Raw genomic sequence first — 19,737 nt, 5'->3', positions numbered from 1 at the left:
AGTGCCCCTTCCAGACTGCCAGCTCCTGCTGCCCCAAGCCACCTGCCTCTCTCCTTTCAGCCATGGCTCTTGCATTCCTGTATCCCCTTCAAATTTCTTGTTCTTCTTTCACTTTAACCTCCGCTCCCTCTCTGTCCTTCTGTCCCATCTTTTCTCTCTTCTTTCCTTCAGCCCAGCACATCTTTCTTTCTTGTCATGCAGCTGGCAGAGACGTCAGCAACCGCAATCCTTTTCAAACATGGCTTAGCCATGACTGCCTCCTTTGCCACGTCTGCCGTGACTCCCCAAGCCATCTTCTCCTGTATTCCTCACACAAAACCTTGCACCTGCGGATTCCTAGGGAGACCTTTGATCGTCTGCTGCTACCCCACAACTATACAGCGGGGAACCAATCCACCCCAAGAATGTTAAGCAATCATTCCTCTGTGGGGTCCCCCCTGACAGCTAGCCTCTATTCCTCTACACTGGTTGACTCCAACCTTCAGAATCACCCCTCTTTCTTTTCCTCTTGCCGAGCTTGTTTCCTTTTCCACCCCTCTGTCCTGGGCAAACTGCTCTTTATACTATTTCTCTGATTGGGTGTGAGTGAGATTATCCGCAATCTCTGTGGCGTAATTGAAGCACCCGACTGATCCACCCATTTCTGTATGTGCAGGTAGTGAGATCAACCAAGTACCCCAATTAGCCACAGAGTGAAATGGGCCTTGTGATGGTGCAGGTCAGCTCCACACCCCCACTCCTATTTTTGGGAGCCTGTTGAACCCGACACCATCAGTAGCTTAACTGAGATGAGCTTGGCAGATGAGGACAAACACACACATAGCAAGGGGATTGTGAAAAAGTAAACAGTGCTTTTATTAACAAACAAACAGGTGCTCAAATAAATAATGTAGGTTAAAATCCTGTTAAATTAACAAATCCATAAAACAGGAGCAAATCCCAAGAGGTTAAAACTTCCATAAACTGTTCAGTAAAAACGAAGATAAAATCCCAATGCAGGTAAAACCACAAACCCCTTTAAAAAGGTAAAAACTCTGTACAGGTGTGTGAACACTGGTGCTTCCTTCTCTACATAGATGTCTCCCAGGCTCACCTGGGAGGAGACGTACCACCAACGGGCACGGCCACACCTCAATCCAGGCTCTTGATATGACTGCCTTCTTCTGCACATCTGCTGTGCTGCTACAAATCTTGCCTTGCTCCCTTCGTCTCTCCTTGGATTTACGCAGACGCCTGCTACAAGAAAATGGGTTACTCTGGCTACCCTCAGCCAAGTCAACCCTCTTCAGCCCCCTAGAGCATCCAACCTCTGCTCTCCTTGGGCTCTTCTTCCCGGGTGCCTGCCTCCAACCTCTCACATCTGATCATGCACCTCCTGCTGCCTCTATCATTACTCTGCATATTTCAACGTCCATCTTTTGACTGTTGCTTCTTCTTCTTGTGCTCTCTCACTGGCCAGTCTCTTTCTTCCAAATCTTTTTTATCATTACCTGTCCCATGCAGGCTCCTTTATTCATTTATTTTTATCTCTGCTAGACTGGGTATAGGTGCTAACCGCTGCTCCCCACAGGGCAATGAACGAGGCACTGACGCTCTCATTTGAACATGCATGTAGCCAAGTATATCAATCAGCCCCACAGCGAAGTTCAGCCACACCCTACGCCCGATCCCGAGTGGGCACGTTCCAGAACCCAATTATTTCACCTGCGCCCAAGCCGCGAACCTCGCTTTATCACATGCCTACGCACACCCGTCCCAGCTGGAGCCCCACAAAAGATTATTTTATTTAAAATTAGCCACCTATTACTAAACCATGGACCCGCTATACCACAGGCCTAAACTTAAGTTGTTCTAACAAATTTGGTTGGCTCACTGCTGCCAATGGGAGATCTGCACATGGAAAGTCAAAAAAACAAGTAAGAAAACAAGTTTAGCAATGTACATACAATATTGGACTGACATGACAGCAAAACACTTGGAGATGTTCTGCATTAGTGGCTAGAAAACTTGCGAGGCTTGACATCAATATTGCCACCCATAGTGAGACCAACTACTGATAGAGCAAGGCCCATACTACGTACTCCTCCAGGTTGGAAAAAAAGGAAAATGAATGACATTTCAGAGGTAGGCTTCATGATTAAGACCTTAGTTGGCAACAAACTACAGAGTATGCCAGTTGGTAACTCTGGCATGCTCATGACTTTCAGATTTCCAATCCAGGAAGTTAATTTTTCCTTTGTTATGAGTGTTTATGCTTCAACACTGCAATGTGAAAGTGGAGTAAAGGAGAATTTCTATCATGACCTGTATAATCTAATTCAAGAAGTGGACCCCAAAGACCCCCCCCCCCCCTTAAAATGATTTTAGTACTAGGCCTGGCCATGGCTTTGAACTATGCAAGAGACCGTTGTGGGTGCCTATTTTTGGAGTCTAGTCTGATATTGCTAACTCCCTGTTCTAGCAAAAAAAGGTTCAAGGCTACCCACTTTTAAAACAATGGCATCTCCTTCGATTGTGTCCTACTATGCCAACACTATATGAAAGAAACACTACATCCCAGCACATCATCCAGAGTAGACTGCTACACTGACCACAGAGTAGTTGTCTCCAAAAACGCCTTCAACTTTTAAAGCTTCCTCCCAAGAGGACATGTCCTCAGCCCAATAAGTTACGTGTACATACACATTTCAGAGAAGGTGGACTTTTACGCCAAGGTGGAAAAAAAAGATTCAGCAGCATTGCAGACAACAGCCCTGAAAAACAGTGGAAACAAACAAAGACTTTGCTTCAAGAAATCACAGCTGCAACAGTAGGTTTCTCTAAACATAAAAAATCAAGACTGGTTCAAGGACTCTGGACACAGAAATACAAAATCATCTTGAAAAGATACAGTGGTTGCATAATACTGTATATAAAACTATTTTACAGTCCCTCCCTTTCAAAGATCCAAGAGGACAACGGGAATATGATCTCTCACTCAATATTTCAGAGGAGTGGAAGGTAGTAATGCAGAGAATTCACTTGAGCTCCATATGCACAAAGCATACAATTATTCAACTCAAAATTATATATCAAGCGTATATCGTTTAAAATTGTCCAAAATGTTTCCAGGGCAAGATCCAACCTGTGAATGCTGCAATCAAGGTCCAGCCTCACTGGGTCACATGTTCTGGACATGTACCAAACTAATATCATTCTGGACCAAAATCTTTATATGCCTATCAGACAGCCTTGGTGTCACAATCCCTCCTAATCCACTAACAGCTGTGTTTGGTGTACTCCCAGATGGGTTAAAACTGTAATTGTCTTGACTTCACTACTGGCACGTAGACTTATCTTGCTCAACTGGAAGAATCCTAACTCACCAATTCTAAGTAAGTGGGTAACTGATGTTATATACGAATTGAAACTGGAAAAAATCTAATTTGCACTTAGAGAATCTGTACAAAACTTTTCCAAAACCTGGCAGGACCTAATCAATAACATTTTAGAATAAGCATTTAAATTGAGGAAGCAGGATCTCTCCCTCCTTTTACTCCATTTATCTTTATTAATTTATCTATTTACTTATTTTTTACTAGGATAAAGTTTTACGCTGGTGGCCTAGCTCTCTATCTCAGGAGTGGGGATGATTTGTTTTGAACATTTTTTTTGTTGTAAAACTTCAGTTATTTGTATGAAATGTTATTTGATTTTAATAAAATCAAAAAAAAAAAAAGATACACTGGTTGCAAAAGCAGCTGCCAGGAAAACAAGATGACCATGCTGGAGAGGCTGTGCAAAGAAACGCCTGCAACGTACTTCAAGCCAAGCTGCGGTCCATGACACCAGTCCTTGACAAAAGAATACTGCAGTAAATTGACAAATGGGATATGGGGCTCTTTTTACAAGGCCCTCAAAGCTGCTTACACACCGTCACATCAGATTCAGGCTTCCTTACACTCTACTGATGGAACAGTTCTGATAGAAAAAGAAGCCATCCTGTTGCACTGGTCAGAGCACATTTGAGGCCTCAGCAGTGACCAACAAGCAGGGCAGAAGTCAACAACTGCTAAACACCACTCAAGAAGTAAAGCTGGATATTAATGGCCCACCCACTTGCAAAGAAATCAAGAAAGCTATTGCACAGCTAAAACCTGGTAAGTCCCCATTTATCAATGGTCAGCCTCCACTGGGTTGCCAATGTGGAGGATATGCAGAATTCAGTAGCCTATAATGGTTGTAGAATTAAACACAACTGCAGGATCACAGAGATGCAGTCAGCATCTCTTAATATAAAACAAGGGACTGAACTCCGATAACTCTAATTACATCACCCTGCTGTTTATAGCCTTAGCCTGTGTCACATTACAAGATTAGAAGAGGATAAACCAGAAAAGCAGAACAAGTTCAAATCCAATAGAGGGGATACAGACAAGATGTTTGTGGCGATACAACAGAAACACAGACAAAAGCATCTATGGAGCAGCATTTACAGATCTTACAAAGTCCTTAAAAATCATCAGTTATAAAGGTCTGTGGAAACTCTTGTCACTCCTAGAGTGTGCATTCTTTCACCTTTCTTGTTCTAATTATTCTTTAGCATTATGTGATGTGAGGCAAATGAGTGCCTGCAAAACAGCATCCAGGTCTCCTTTCATGAGGATGGCAGCTGCTTTAAATTTCATCACCTGCTCAGACAGACAAAAAATAATCACTGAACTACTGCTCGCTGATGAGTAGGCCATACTTGCACACACAGAAGCAGCTTTGGCCTTACCTTCAGCCATAAGAAGTGATTAATCAATGCAGCATACAACATTCGATTAGCATAGCCATTAATACCCTTAAGAATTTTGGTTACCTCAGGTTTTGAATCTCTAATGATGCTACAACCAACAAGGATACGGACAACGTTTTGGCTAAAGCCAGAAGCTCTTTTGGCAGATTTTCCTGGAGAGTTTGGCAAAATCACACTCTGCTTCACCACAAAGATCTGGGTATGCAAGGATTTTGTCATCTTCACACTCTTATATGGCTCAGGGTCTCTGTATCACTCCTGGAGTGTTTTCAGCTACTCTACCCATGTGCTATTCTCAGCATTACATGGCAGGACTATTGCAATGCAATGAGAGATTAAGAAGGCAATCATAGTCTTAGTAGTAAATACAACTAGAGAGTGCAATGAAATAATTAGCATACTTAAGGATTTAATCCTTTAATAATTCAGTGTTAAAAAAATGAGGCTGGGGCAAAAAAGTTTTTGAAAAATTCAAATAACCACAGATCTTTGTGCAGACGAGATCAACAAACCTGTAAAACGTTCTGAAATGTAAGATGCTATAAACTCATTGCAGACTAGAAAAGTTACAGGCCAGTACCTAATGGGAATTTTGTAAAGTTTTTAACTCTAAACATTGCTAACAATGGCACGGACAAAGAAATTAGAGAAAAACAAATGTTATGTCAAGGGTCAATTACTGTGTTTTCAAAGAAAAATAAATGTGCTACAATGCATATCATACAGATCAATTTGACTCCTAAATAATGTTAAGATACTGGCAAATATTTCCGCTACAAGAATTAAGACGGGGCCTCTCACTGAAATAACTAGACTCAAGAAGATTTATTAAAGACGGAGACTTGGCATCCAATCTTTGACTCTCATAGTATGGAATGCATTTGTTTTTAATCAATGTGTTTTAACCATTATGACACATGGAAGTGAAACTTAGAAGAGTTACCCAGTGATCTATGGAAAGATGCATGTTTGACATTATCCCCCGAGACAGAAAGAGAAATTAATGGCTTACAGCCAAAACCAAGGTAGATGTTATTGCCACCATTAAAACAACAGAGTGGGATTGGACAAGGCATGTTGCAAGAAGAAAACGATAGGTGAACTAAAGTAGTTTTAAAATGGATTCCTAGATATAAGACCACTGATTTGACCCATGGATTTTTTTCCTTTTCTGGAACAACCTGGATGCTTGTGGGGAAAGCTAGGAGAGGCCATTGTTCAGCAGTAGACAGTTGAGATTTGCAAATGAGAATGATGAACATCATAAAAATTTTCATGGCATTAGTTTTAGAATTTAATTCACACAGGTACACATACAGATATTAACAATGCATGTTTTAAAATAAGACAAACTATAATGTAAATACTTATAATAAAAACAATGATTTCGTTATTACAAGGTGGATTAATAAACTTGTGCTAAAAAAAAAAAAAAACAAATAAATAAAAAAGTGTCAACATGTGGGGGGGGGGGGGGGGGGAGAACAGAACTACTAATTTATAAAGCATATCATGATATTAAATAACCCTTTGCATAAAAATAAAAGTATCAAAGTATAGAGAAGACAAAAGAAAACATGACACATACAAACAAAGAAAGCGGTATGAACTCAAACTTAAAGTTGTAAGAGGAATTCAAAGTATACAAATACAGTTTTTAAAACTTGCCACTTTGACCCAGAACCCCCACCCCAGCCCATATCAAAGTAAAATCAAACTTTTAAACAAAAAGATACATTTTTTTTAAAATGTTATTTAATTTTGTGACCGAAGGGGAAGCTTAGATTTTGACAAAAGCTGCTCTTCCATTTTTGATCTCTCTAGCGAGTTCATTTTGTTTTCTTTTTCTTTCCTCTGACTTTTCTTGGTCTAAAATGATAAAGGATGATCTTAGTTAAAACAAAACCAGTTCTATACAGGACTACACAAAGGCAAACGTAAAAACAAAAGTTACACCAGAGGTGAAGTGCATCATTGAGTCAATCTTGGTATGATTTACTGCATATGTCATATTCTTTTAATTTTTTTCTTGCCAGGATCAGCATGTGCTTTACTGGGTATATAGCTCTTAATGACAGTTGTGAATAGTAACTTAGTTATTAATTGTGAAGTGGGCTCAGAGTTCTCGATTATTAAAATGAACACATTGATTTATTTAACTAGTTAACTTAATTTATGTTATAAACATGCCCTTCTCCAGAAAAGCAGATTTATTTACAAGCAAACTCAAAACATCTGCAAAGAAGTCATATATTCAATAATTATTTTAACTGTTTCCTTCAAAATTACTGTAATCATATGAGTTTTATTCAGCCATGTTTTAAACTATATTACCTTGAAAAAGGGTACTCTGTCAACCTCATTACACAGTATCTCCTCATCCAGACACGATCTTTCACTCACTAGGCTGTCATTATAATTAACAGTGCTTTCCTCTTCCAATGATTCCTTAGATTAGAAATAAGAAATGTTTAGTGAAATTATATGTGCAAAACTGCAGTAATTATATAAAAGGTAAGGTAGCCATAATAAAAGTAACCTGCTCATTCTGTTCTTCTTGGATGGACTCTGATATTTTAAGAGCAGTTTGATACTCTTCCTGTTGCTTTTTAAACTGCTCCAGCAAAATATCACGTGGTCTTGTTTTATCAAAAGCCCTTGGGTATATATACTCCTTACGCTGTGGAGTGGTTCCTGAAAAAAATGACAGATGGAATATTTTTCAAAATAACTAGTCTCATTAATGGAATATGGATCTATTGAGAAAGAATTTCATGCAGTACAAGAGAAAGATTTCTTTTAGCCAAGAGTTAAAGTCTTCCTATGATCAAGGCTTTTATCTTTGTGGAGCACATAGTCAGAAACACCCAATAGGTGATCCAGTGGCAGCCACATGCAAATTTTTTTTTTTTTATTTAAAGATGATCTATTGACTTGTAAACAAAGTTTAGAAAAACAAGGGATTTTGAAAAAATGTTAGGAATTAGATGTCAAGAAATTCAACACCAACAATACACTAGGTTTAAAAAAAAAATACCAACTGTATTTTAATATTAAGCACACCGTGGTTTTTAATGTAGAGAAATTTAGAGGCAAGAAAACTAATCTCTGCTGCATGTTGATTCAGTTTCTAATCATTTTTAATTTAGCAGGTAATTTAGATTTCCACGTGCCATTTTAAAAAATGGTCAAATTACAATGATATCTAATGAGGTGTAAATAACTTATATATTAAAAACACACACATACACACACACACCACAACTCACCTACTGTATGTCTACAAGTCAGCACACTTTCATTGAACTGGAAAATAACTAATCTCAGTACATGAGTACCAGATACTATAAACCAATCAATAATGCTTACAGTGTAGAAAGTATTGGTCTGCAGAGGAGCCTTTTAGCCAATTTGAATCTCAAAATCACCTATTACAGACAGCAGAATATTCTGATGTAGTACTTGATTCTTATATACTGTTAAAACCAAAACTGGTATGGCTAAGACATTTTTCAGAACCATTCTGCATTGAATATGCCACTACTGTTGAATAAAAAAAAATATTTCATCATACAATATACAAGGGGGAAAAAAAAGTGTAAAAGGAACTGAAAAAGAAACCAACACAGAGTATGTTTACATACAGATTTGCATACTGTCTGTTAAAAAGGGGTAGTCTCATTATGGAAAAGTGCCAGTTCATTTTGCAAAATCAGCAGCTTTCCATATTTAAAATGATAATCATTAGTAGTTACTACAATGGATGGAAGGATGATTGTCAGTTTATCAGCAATGAGAATCAAGTTTACATTTGTACACTTAAACCTGCATTTTAGGACTGTCAAATGAACAATTTGCTTACCTGTTGGAATGTCCTTTCTTAAATCATTTTGCAAAAATGCATACACTTTTTGAAGACCTTCATTTGTATGGTCCATAATCGTTGCCTTATGGACCTTTAAAACATCAATATTGTTTTTCATATGCTCTACAAGACCACTCAATGTTTGGTCTTCTGAATCCTGCTGCTTTTTAATTTGCTCAATGACATCATTACATGAAGTGTCACAGTTGTGAACCACATCCTTTAAAAAAAAAAAAAATAAAAAAAAAAAATAAAATACATTTCATGAATAAAACTATGATCAATTTTCTGCTACAGTTGAAACCTTGTAAGGTCACATTGGTGTGATCCTGCCATCTACTGTTCTGTCAGTAAAACACAGCTATTGAGCAAGCACATGAGCAGTGGGCATTTAATAGACAGGTGATAAGAAATATCACTAAATGACTTTCCACTTAATAGTTCAAAGAACTACAAGTGTTACTACTAAAGAATAGTGTACAATTCTGATTTTCAGAATATGTGTGTACTAATAAGGATTGAATAGTCCTGTTTTGTCTTTTATGACATATAAAACCATAACTTTGTTAAACTCTAATACACACCTGTTGTAAATTCTGAACTAAAGATCTGTATTCTTCCAGGAACTTAAACTGGGAATCAGCAAAAAACTCAGCATGGCCATGTGCAGCACCACACCATTCACTGGTCTCATGCTGCAGGTCTTTGAAGTTATTTCTTAAATATGTGCAGTATCCAGTAGTCTCTTCTGCAGCTTGAACACCTTCACTGTCCAATTGTTGAAGATCATCAACAAGTTTTTCGGCAGCTGATGCAAACCTGCTTTCCTGAGCAGCGGTGTTTTCGACTTCAGCTACACAATGGCTAGGAGAAAAAAGAAAAATGAATGACAACACGCATATGCAAATTGAAATTGAAAAATACAACTTGTAACCAGTTTATTCTTGACAATTCCCACATAATCTGTCCTTATTTGAAGGTAAGACTACAAAGAGTACAAAAGGCTGATTACTTAAGGCCCTGAATTATCAAATCAAAAAATGATCTTCAAGTTTCAGAAAATGCCAAGATGCTACTATCAATCTAACATTCACCAAAATCATTTACAACAATATATACTGTAACTACTTACTTTTCACAACGCTGTGCAATAGCCAATACCTTCTCAATTATATCTTATAAACACTGGCAAACAAAGTCTCTTCTAGTCTTGGGGTGTACTGCATGTTTTATAGAACTCAACTTAATTGTCTGTATCTTTAACGTTTAAATGCAACATCTGTATTATATACTTGGAATAATAAAACTGGGACACATGCATACAGTAGATTGTACAGTACATCTAAAAACCAAATTGACTTGCATATGTGAGGTGCAGATTTTCTGTGCAAACAGAAAATTGATTCTTTTTAAATTGTAAAATGATGAATTTACCTTAAAAGGAACTACCCAAAATCCTCCAAAATGGTAGGAAAAATGACTGAATCACTGACATTCTTTGTTGAGTATATACACGTAAGAAAATTTGTACAGTACTTTAATATCTATTTTCTACAACTTTAGTATGATTTCTACAGTCCAAAGAGATCTGTACTTGCAAATTTCCCATGGAGTTGTGGCAGTACCATAATACCAACAGACAAACACCCATCAGACTCCAAATATTTATATAGAAAATGTGTAAGCACAATAATGCAGATGTCATCAGATCATTACATTCTGCCCAGGCTGTACTAGACATGAAAAATCAATACAGTACAAGATTGCTTGCTTATTACACACAGTATATTGTTCAATTAATACTGAACTACAGTAATCCCTTGCTATATCGCACTTCGACTTTCATGGCTTCACTCTATCACGGATTTCATATGTAAGCATATCTAAATATATATATATATATATATATTATATATATATCTATCTCTAAATATATTATATATATATATATATATATATATATATATATATAGCGGATTTTTCTCTGGTTCACGGAATTCTGCGGACAATGGGTCTTTTTATTTCCGGTACATGCTTCCTTGATTTCATACAAGGGACGCTATTGGCGGATGGCTGAGAAGCTACCCAATCAGAGCATGTGGTTAAGTTCCTGGGTGCTGATTGGCTCAGCGACCGAGAGCAGCATTCGATTCCGCTTTGCGAGCGAGGAAGAACAAGAGGACCCAGCACAGGAAGAAGACACCGGCCTAACTCTCGAGTGTCTCGCGATCATTCTACGAATAGCAAAAGATTTCCAGACCCGCAAATGATTCATTCTTTGCAATTTAGAAATGCTCTTGACACCACAGAAGTGTATAAAAACCTCCTTACACAAATGAAAAAGCAGTGCCAGCAACTGCCCATCACAATGTTCCTTACCCACAAAACACCGCCGAGTATGCCTTCAATGGAAGAAGAAACTCCAGACGATGACGGCGGTTCTACACAGTTGCCTGAAGAGGCTCCTTTAGAAGAGCTCTCCTGTGTTGTGCAGTAACATTTATGTCATCGTTATTGGACAAGTCGTCGTGTCATTGTTGGTGAGTACCCATAACTAATTTTCTACGTACTTAGTACATGAATGTATGTTTAGTGTAACTGTACACACATTTTATACAATTTTTGATGCATTGTACGTATTTATTGCTGGTGGCCTGTCTATCGTAATGGCTGTAACATATGGATATTGGAGACGCTCGATATCTTTAAAATAACATTTAGGTTTTACTGTACAGTAATCCCGCCTCCATCGCGGGGGTTGCGTTCCAGAGCCACCTGCGAAATAAGAAAATCCGCGAAGTAGAAACCATATGTTTATATGGTTATTTTTATATTGTCATGCTTGGGTCACAGATTTGTGCAGAAACACAGGAGGTTGTAGAGAGACAGGAATGTTATTCAAACACTGCAAACAAACATTTGTCTCTTTTTCAAAAGTTTAAACTGTGCTCCATGACAAGACAGAGATGACAGTTCCGTCTCACAATTAAAGAATGCAAACATATTTTCCTCTTCAAAGGAGTGCGCGTCAGGAGCAGAGTCTGTCAGAAAGACAGAGGAAAGCAAACAAATTTAAGTATGCGAAGCACCGCGGCACAAAGCTGTTGAAGGCGGCAGCTCACACCCCCTCCGTCAGGAGCAGGGAGAGAGAGAGACAGACAGAGTTTGTTTTTCAATCAAAAATCAATACGTGCCCTTCGAGCTTTTAAGTATGCGAAGCACTGTGCAGCTTGTCGTTTCAGGAAGCAGCTGCACAAAAGATAGCAACGTGAAGATAATTTTTCAGAATTTTTAGACGAGCATCCTTATCGTCTAGGTGTGCGAACAGCCCCCCTGCTCAATCCCCCTACGTCAGGATCAGAGAAAGTCAGCGCAAGAGAGACAGAAAAGTAAGCCGGGTAGCTTCTCAGCCATCTGCCAATAGCGTCCCATGTATGAAATCAACTGGGCAAACCAACTGAGGAAGCATGTACCAGAAATTAAAAGACCCATTGTCCGCAGAAATCCGCGAACCAGCAAAAAATCTGCGATATATATTTAAATATGCTTACATATAAAATCTGCGATGGAGTGAAGCCGCGAAAGGCGAAGCGCGATATAGCGAGGGATTACTGTATATAAACAGTGTTTACATACATAATTTCAACGAATCTTACCTAATATCTAAGAGAATATAAAGGGTTTATGCTGTATAACGGTGCGGGAAATGTTTATAAGAGTGTGGAAGAGTTTATAAGGGCTTAAAATATATAAAAATAACCACATAAACATATGGTTTTTACTTCGCGGATTTTCACCTTTCGCGGGGGATTCTGGAACCCAACCCCCATCATTGAGGAGGGATAACTGTATATTTCAACAAACACTTCAAAGTACTTCATCATACATTATAGATAAATAAAAAAAGTGATATATAATATCGCCAACTAGTAAATGTCTAAATTATGAAAAATCTTATTGGTGGAAAAAGGTATCGCACCACAAACTATTTTCTTCTTAAATATCAACTAAATAGATTGATAAGTTGGTTTAAGTTGATTTGATTAAGATAAGCGAGCCAGACATCAACAAACTGAGGAAAACTGTTGGAATAACGCTTCAGTCCCAGAGGATATTGATTTTTTAATTTGATATTTAAATGTTAATTGTGCGTGTTTTTTCATACTGTACAATCATTATTTAACCTATTTACAATGCTTTAGTAATAGCTTCATCATCATGTAAAGAATATATCTGTGGGTTGAATCTGTTGCCATTTCCTTTCTTGATAAAAGTAGCATGTCAACAATTCATTACACCTACATATACAAACTGAACAAACTACAGTTAACAAAAACAAAACTTTACTGAAGCAGATATGTAATTTCTAGTTACAATTCATTGCATTGTGATACACACAAGCATGGGAGACCGTCAAAGGACTAAATGTGTTATTACACCAGACCAGGGATTGACCAAGCTAACACCTTTACTCCTTCCTCTACAGATCCTCAGAAGGAAAACCTGCTTGAACAGTTTTCTGGCTCCTCCTCAGATGCCACTGCCAGGTACAGCTCAAAAGACCTCCCATCCAGTTCCACTCTTGACATCACTTCCGGCTGCAACTCAATGGACACGCCTCTACCTCCCACCCCATTATAAAGCCACTTTTCTTTTGTATAACCTCAGTCATGTTTTGAGTGACGAAAGTACTCTCTTTCGTTAAGTTTTTTGCTATTTTTGCGCACAGTTACCAAGTATACATGATGGATCCCCAAACCTTTTCCTTGACTCTGTGCTGTTACAGCATGCTTCAGTCAGCTAAACTCTCAGCCAAAAGTAAAACTACACTGCAGTGGGATAAGATCTGTTACAGAGCAAGATAGCAGATTATTAAGGTTAAGATAAGATTTCCTTACAACAAAGATTTGGCTAAATAAGGTATCAACCCTGAATGCTACAGGTAATATAAATTATTTATGAATTTAAAAAAAATACTAGCTATATTACCCATCAAAGACAGGTAATAGAATAAATTTTAAAATATTAGATATTCAATATCTCTTGCCCGACATGTGCCCTCAGCGTTCCTGCTTGGTCTGTCCTTAGTATCCTTGTGCGTCTCATTCTCTCTTGGCCAGCGCTTCATCTTTCTTTTGGATTTCCGTAAAGCAAACACTATAGAAACTAAATTATTTCAAAGAAATCTGAGAGGGATAAGTACATACAACACTAACTGGAATGCAGATGACTTATTTCAGTGTTAAAAGTGGGTGTTTCAGTGTTATCACAATCCACAACTTGCACCAAAAAATAAAATAGTACATAGGTGGAGATCATCTCTTATAATTAAACTGCAACAATATAGAATTCATGCTAATTGGCCTCAAAGAGCCATCTTAAGAAAAATTAACTCTACCCCCAATACCCCAAGTGATAGAATTATTTTATACCATCTTACACAAGTAATCTTGGTCTTTACTTTTGTCACAACCCAGATTCTCTCTATTGTCTGTTCTCCATTCCAATTTATTATCTCAGCTCCAGGTTGACAAATATGTTACACCTTTACTACAGTTAAACTTGCAGCAGCTTGTTTTGTTCAGTCTTTACCAGCTCTACGGTGTCTTTTAGGTATTACAGCTTTAAATTACCTTATATAAAGCCACTTTAGTGACTTCCTGAGTTAATAAAATCTTGCCCATCCACTATGCTCCATAGTGCTGACAAACTTATTGTGCCCAATCTATGTTTTATACTGCATATTCTTGTGCAAACTCAGAATTTTGAGTTTTATATACTTTTATTTGCAATTTCTACAGAGTAATATTTATTGATCATCTTCTCTGTTCTGTTAAACCCTTTTAAATAGTTAAGTGATTTAAGTATTCGTTGAAATAAAACTCTGGCACTATGTAATGGTAAATCTTCTGCATCCCACCATCTAGACAGACAGTGCTGCATTTGTCCAGAGGGAAAATTTAGACAAGTCAATAATTTTGCAAGACTCGAACATGCCAAATGTAAACAAATGTATCCATATTATTGTACCATTTTTACACATGAATTAATGAACTTTTAAACTTGCTTGCTTTTATTTAGATAATTGATATAAAAAAAATATGACTTACTTAACCAAACACTGTTTATCTGAGTCCGCAGATGTCTGAATATCTCCCATCTCTGTTAGCAGACTGTTGATGTTTTTTTGTGTGTCTACTGCTAAAAGGTTTAGCTGATTCTGTAAGCAGGAGATGACCTGGGTCACAGCCTACAAATTAAAAAAATATTTATATCAAAATTAAATAATGAAGTCTATAGAATTTATAACAGTTTAAAAAAAATAAATGTGGCATAACAAAACAATAAGATTGACAAATGTTATTCATCTGAATGAGATGATACTTTCATGTAATGACTATTAAAAGAGAGCAAATTAATAAAAAAAAAATGTAAGACTTCAGTGCTAATTTGACAATGGACATGATAAATAATAAAAATGTCAAGATAAGCAAATTCAGCAGTGCTTCTGAAAAGAATTTATATAAAATGAAAATGCTAAAATTATACATACAGCAAACCCAAATCAGTTAAGCTATATGTTACTTCTTAGTATAAAACTTCCCATATATATTTATAATATATAATAAAGAAACTTGCCATAAAAACACAGCATTCTCAAACCTGCCAGTTCATAGCATGGTCCACCCATTTACACTGAAGTCAAATGAGAATTGCAAACTACAAAACCTACATGGAGTACCTGGATGAAAACCCCACATAAACACAGTTCAAACAGACAATGACCAGATGCAGAATTTGAATAAAAAATGCTTAAATCTTTTGCAAGTAAAACCATTAACCTGAGTATGTTGACTGCTAGTTTTGCTGATGTTCTGCTTTAAAGAATCATGCTTATCCTGAAGGGAAGTAAATGCTGAGGTGGCCTCCTCATGGATTTTTGCGAGAGACTCCTTATGCTCACTAAAAAACAAGTTCATCTCCTCCTTCACAGACTTCATCTAAAATACAAAAAGTACAATGAAAAGTACTGCCATTACTGTATATGTAGTAATAAACATTTTAAATTTCAACAAAATTATAAAAATAAGCAACAGCATCAACAGTACTATAAATACTTCCTCAGAAAAAAACTGCACATTGAACAAGCAGACTTATAAAAGGATAGCAAGGCACAGGTGTGATCAAAAAATATTTACAATGGGGGAAAAAAGCATGATGATGATAAAGTTAAGCAAATTTATTAATTTTCATGTGCAGACAAAATTCTTACCTTGTCTGCTAAAGCATAATTCTTCTGGAAGAGGACTTTCAATTGATTACTCAACTCCAGTATAGCACCGAAACTTGGTAACATTTTCTCAGTTATTTTTACCTCCATATCAGTCTTGTATTGCTCCTGAAAAAAGGGGAAAGTAAAGAAAACAAAAAGGTCAGTAGTATTAATATTAATTGTACACAGTATCTGAAATAAAATTTTGTATGTTTGTCAGAAAGGGTACAATGCAATAATTCTAAATCAAAATCACTTTGAAAATGATTTCAGAATATAAAAAAAAGATTATTAAATATTAATAAAACATATTGCACTATAGGACAAGGATGCACAAGTTTGGCGTCTTGAAACATCTACTCAAATATGTTAAATTTCTTCCAGTCTATAAGATATCATACATTAACCATCTGAACATTTCACTGTGGTGAGGGATCTAGGGAAAACCTGACAACACACAAAATTCACATTTGCATCAACACAATTTTGATTTAGACTGCTATGTTAAAGGCCATAATCACTTGGCCTTATTCAAACACATTTTCATACATAAAACTGGGTATTACTAAGTTAACTATGTCAGGAATTTTCCCTGCCACAGTTAAGACGGACTTCAAATTCCCAAGTCAACTATGGCCACAAAACAGCCAGAGCTAGAATAAAATCAGGGATGAAAAGATCCAAAAAGGTCTTCAGCCAACATCCAAACACTTTTAATTTACTTTCCTGCATCAAACAGCTTTACAATCAAGTCAAATACTATAAAGATCTTTTATCAGTTCCAATAGTTTGCATAACAATTTACCTCCGGAAATTTCAGAATTACATTTACAGAAATGTTTAAAATATTTTTATAAAATAAAAAAAAAATGTAAGTTTTGCATTTGTATGTAGACTAAATGCTCATTTTAAACTTGGGTATTTGTGCTTTTAAAATAATTCCAGATCATCTTTCATGCTTTTCCTCATAGCTTTACATCCCTTCTCAAACATAAAACAAGGTGCCACATTCCTAGAAGAATTAAGATGTCATGACCTGATAAAAGGCAGGCTTCAGTTTCCTTGGACATCAACTCCAACTTTCAATCATACACGAATCTAACTTAGAAATTTACCAATAAACACCTGCTTGTGCCAACTGAGATAATAAAGTCTTTCAATTGGGGATTATAAGGATTATATTTTCCCATTGTGTGCTGTGGTAAACAACTTGGTTCACATGCACAATAAGCAGAATGTATTTTCTGCAATTAAAAATAATTAAAAAAATAACTCTCAGCTTCTTTAATAGCATAAATATAAACAGCACTTTCAGAAACATCAGATGCAAAATGTTTTACTAATCAAAATATGTAAATATGCTGTAAACTAGAGCAAGCCAAATTGTGATTTCCCTTGAAACAAATTGTTTACTGCAACCCCATCAAACAAAAACAGCAACTATGCTGTTTTTTTTTTTTTTTTTTTGATACATAAGAGCAAAATTAGAAAAACCCAAAGATTGCAATCATTGTTGAACAGGGTATAGTCAAAATTTTTAAAAGCCGGCTAGAAGAAACACTTGGGCACCTTAGAATAACAACCAGTTTAGCTTTAGTGTGTGTCATCTTACTTGGAAATTTTTTCATCTTCTTCATTTGTAACTGAGGATATGCTTTCATTGTAAAAAAACAACTTAAATACCCATGGGATTCACAACAGAGGCTGTTAGAGTCTTAAGTGGTATAACTGAGTCCAGAGCTGGGAAAACAGTTTAAGGCAAATGCTCATTGGCAGACAAAGCAGATTACGGAAGAGAATGTCACCTGGCACTTACTGTATTCTTTTATCATGTACATCTAACTCTGCGGTCTTCCTGCATTTATACATGCCTTGTGTTGTGAGTTTGGATTCTACAGTATTATTCTAGGTCTGAATACCTACCAGAAAATTTGTCATCTTTCACACAATGATTAACTTTTTAAGGTAAACTAGCAGATTGAATATTCTTAGCAGTTTTAATAATAATAATCATAATTCATTACATTTATATAGCGCTTTTCTTAGTTTTATGGATATATTTTGATATGCAAGCAAAATTTAAGAAAAAAAAGTCTACACAATAAGGCCCTTTTTCACAATGCTAGATTGTTAATGATATTCAAAGTTCATTACTTTTTCCCTGCATTGGTTATGTCAGAATAAGCAATTAAAACAACTTTTATACATTTTTAATGCTAAGACTGTCTTATCAAATATGATTAGAATCTATACTGAAAAAAAATATTCCAAGGCAAATGCTGACTATCGATTGTGAAAGAACCATCCTCTTTTTAAACCGCAGTAATTTCAGCTGTGTGACACGCTTGCTGCAATACTTCTGTATTTTGGAAGTGTTTTGCACATCACTTCCATGTTTAATGTTTTTATAATTTTTAATTGTGTGTGTCTTCCTTTACAAAAAACATTTTTCTACAACACTGCTCTGCTTTTTGGTTAATGGGTATACTAACAACAGAGTTTAAACACTTCAACAGGGGTCAGAAAATATCATTTTTCTCCAAAGCCCATATTTATCAAGTGACTCCAAATAAAAACAATGGTCCTAACTGGCTCAAAAAAATAGAGCGACGCAAAGTATCTCCTTCTCTTAGGAACAGAAGTAAAAGCATTACAGCAATTTTCATAATTTTAGAAACTACTCCTAACTTTATTTAGGAGAGCTTAAGAGCTGCCTTAACTCACTAGGAGCTGACAGAAGATGGTGTTGGGGCAAAGGTCAGCATGCACATCCCAGGAAAGGCAGAATGTTTTGGAAATACTGGGCAATGAGCTCATAAAAAGATATTGTCCTAACAGAAATGGAATAACTTTCGAAACAAATCTTATACATTACATGATCACTTCATCTATGTGGAGAATCTGTTCACTGAAATGAAAGTGTTAGTAATGTTACTTGTGAGATGCAGCTTTGGAATAGTGATGATTTGGGTATATCAGAACCAAGTATTTCTTGAATTTTGCAACAAACTTTAAATGTCCTTACAATTTGTGAGGTAATACTCAGATTTATACATCTCCCCCACCACTCCACGTGAGGCAATGTTAAGGCAAGCAGCATTCATACAAATGCATGCCATAAAGGTCATTTCCCCCAGTAAGTGTGAGCAAGCAAGCATATATGTTAACTGTGATATCACAGTATCAACACAGAGTTTGCATCCAAGACCACCTATTGTAGAAGCCAGCATATTACTCTAAGGATAAGTGAAGCCAGATTGGGTGATCAACAGCGAAACGTCACATAGGTACAATGAGCTCTGCATTCCATAAACCCTTAGAACATTCCCATTATATTTTACAAGTGCGAGAAGGTTGAAGGAGATTGGTGGAGACTCCTGGAGAATATATTGAACAGACCCTCACAGAAAATGGGTGTGGGGGGTTTTGTGTGCCCGTGTGTCACAGAGATAGGCACGACACACTGGAAGACTACCGGGAACACGACTTCAGAAACAGTGTCATGGCTGCTTTCAGTAAAACCGTTACTTTACAAGGCACTTCCCCATTTCTATAAGAGCAGAAAGGTGATTCATCGGAAAGATGGATTCCTTTCTCTTTAAACAAAATGGGAAATATCTGCTATACTTTTAATTTTCCTTTTTATAATGGCTTTAAAATGGTCATTTTAAAGGGAATTTTCAATGTCATTAAAGCGTACTTCGCTGCTTCAACTAACATGTTTTTTTGTAGATTTACTGACTTAATTTTGAAAAAAAAAAAAGAAGAGGTGAAATGAAAACTAATTATTAAAGTTGTGGGTTATGTTTTTCTGAGTTT

General features: G+C 36.6%; 1 protein-coding gene across 1 annotated transcript in view; it reads right to left on the bottom strand.

Moving 5' to 3' along the window:
* Positions 1-6,162: 6,162 nt before the first annotated feature.
* The window catches only part of kif11 (kinesin family member 11), a 33,355-nt gene continuing 19,780 nt past the window's right edge, over positions 6,163-19,737 (bottom strand). The window contains exons 16-23 of the mRNA XM_028795358.2: positions 15,919-16,044; positions 15,488-15,646; positions 14,756-14,895; positions 9,230-9,509; positions 8,643-8,865; positions 7,320-7,474; positions 7,115-7,228; positions 6,163-6,649 (exon numbers count right to left, since the gene is read on the bottom strand). Of these exons, the coding sequence (XP_028651191.2) occupies positions 6,536-6,649; positions 7,115-7,228; positions 7,320-7,474; positions 8,643-8,865; positions 9,230-9,509; positions 14,756-14,895; positions 15,488-15,646; positions 15,919-16,044 (1,311 nt within the window). The 3' untranslated portion in view covers positions 6,163-6,535. The remainder of the gene's footprint in view (positions 6,650-7,114; positions 7,229-7,319; positions 7,475-8,642; positions 8,866-9,229; positions 9,510-14,755; positions 14,896-15,487; positions 15,647-15,918; positions 16,045-19,737) is intronic.

This window comes from Erpetoichthys calabaricus, chromosome 2 (assembly GCF_900747795.2).
Source record: "Erpetoichthys calabaricus chromosome 2, fErpCal1.3, whole genome shotgun sequence".
Taxonomy (NCBI): Eukaryota; Metazoa; Chordata; class Cladistia; order Polypteriformes; family Polypteridae; genus Erpetoichthys; species Erpetoichthys calabaricus.
This window is presented reverse-complemented; position numbering and strand designations above follow the sequence as displayed.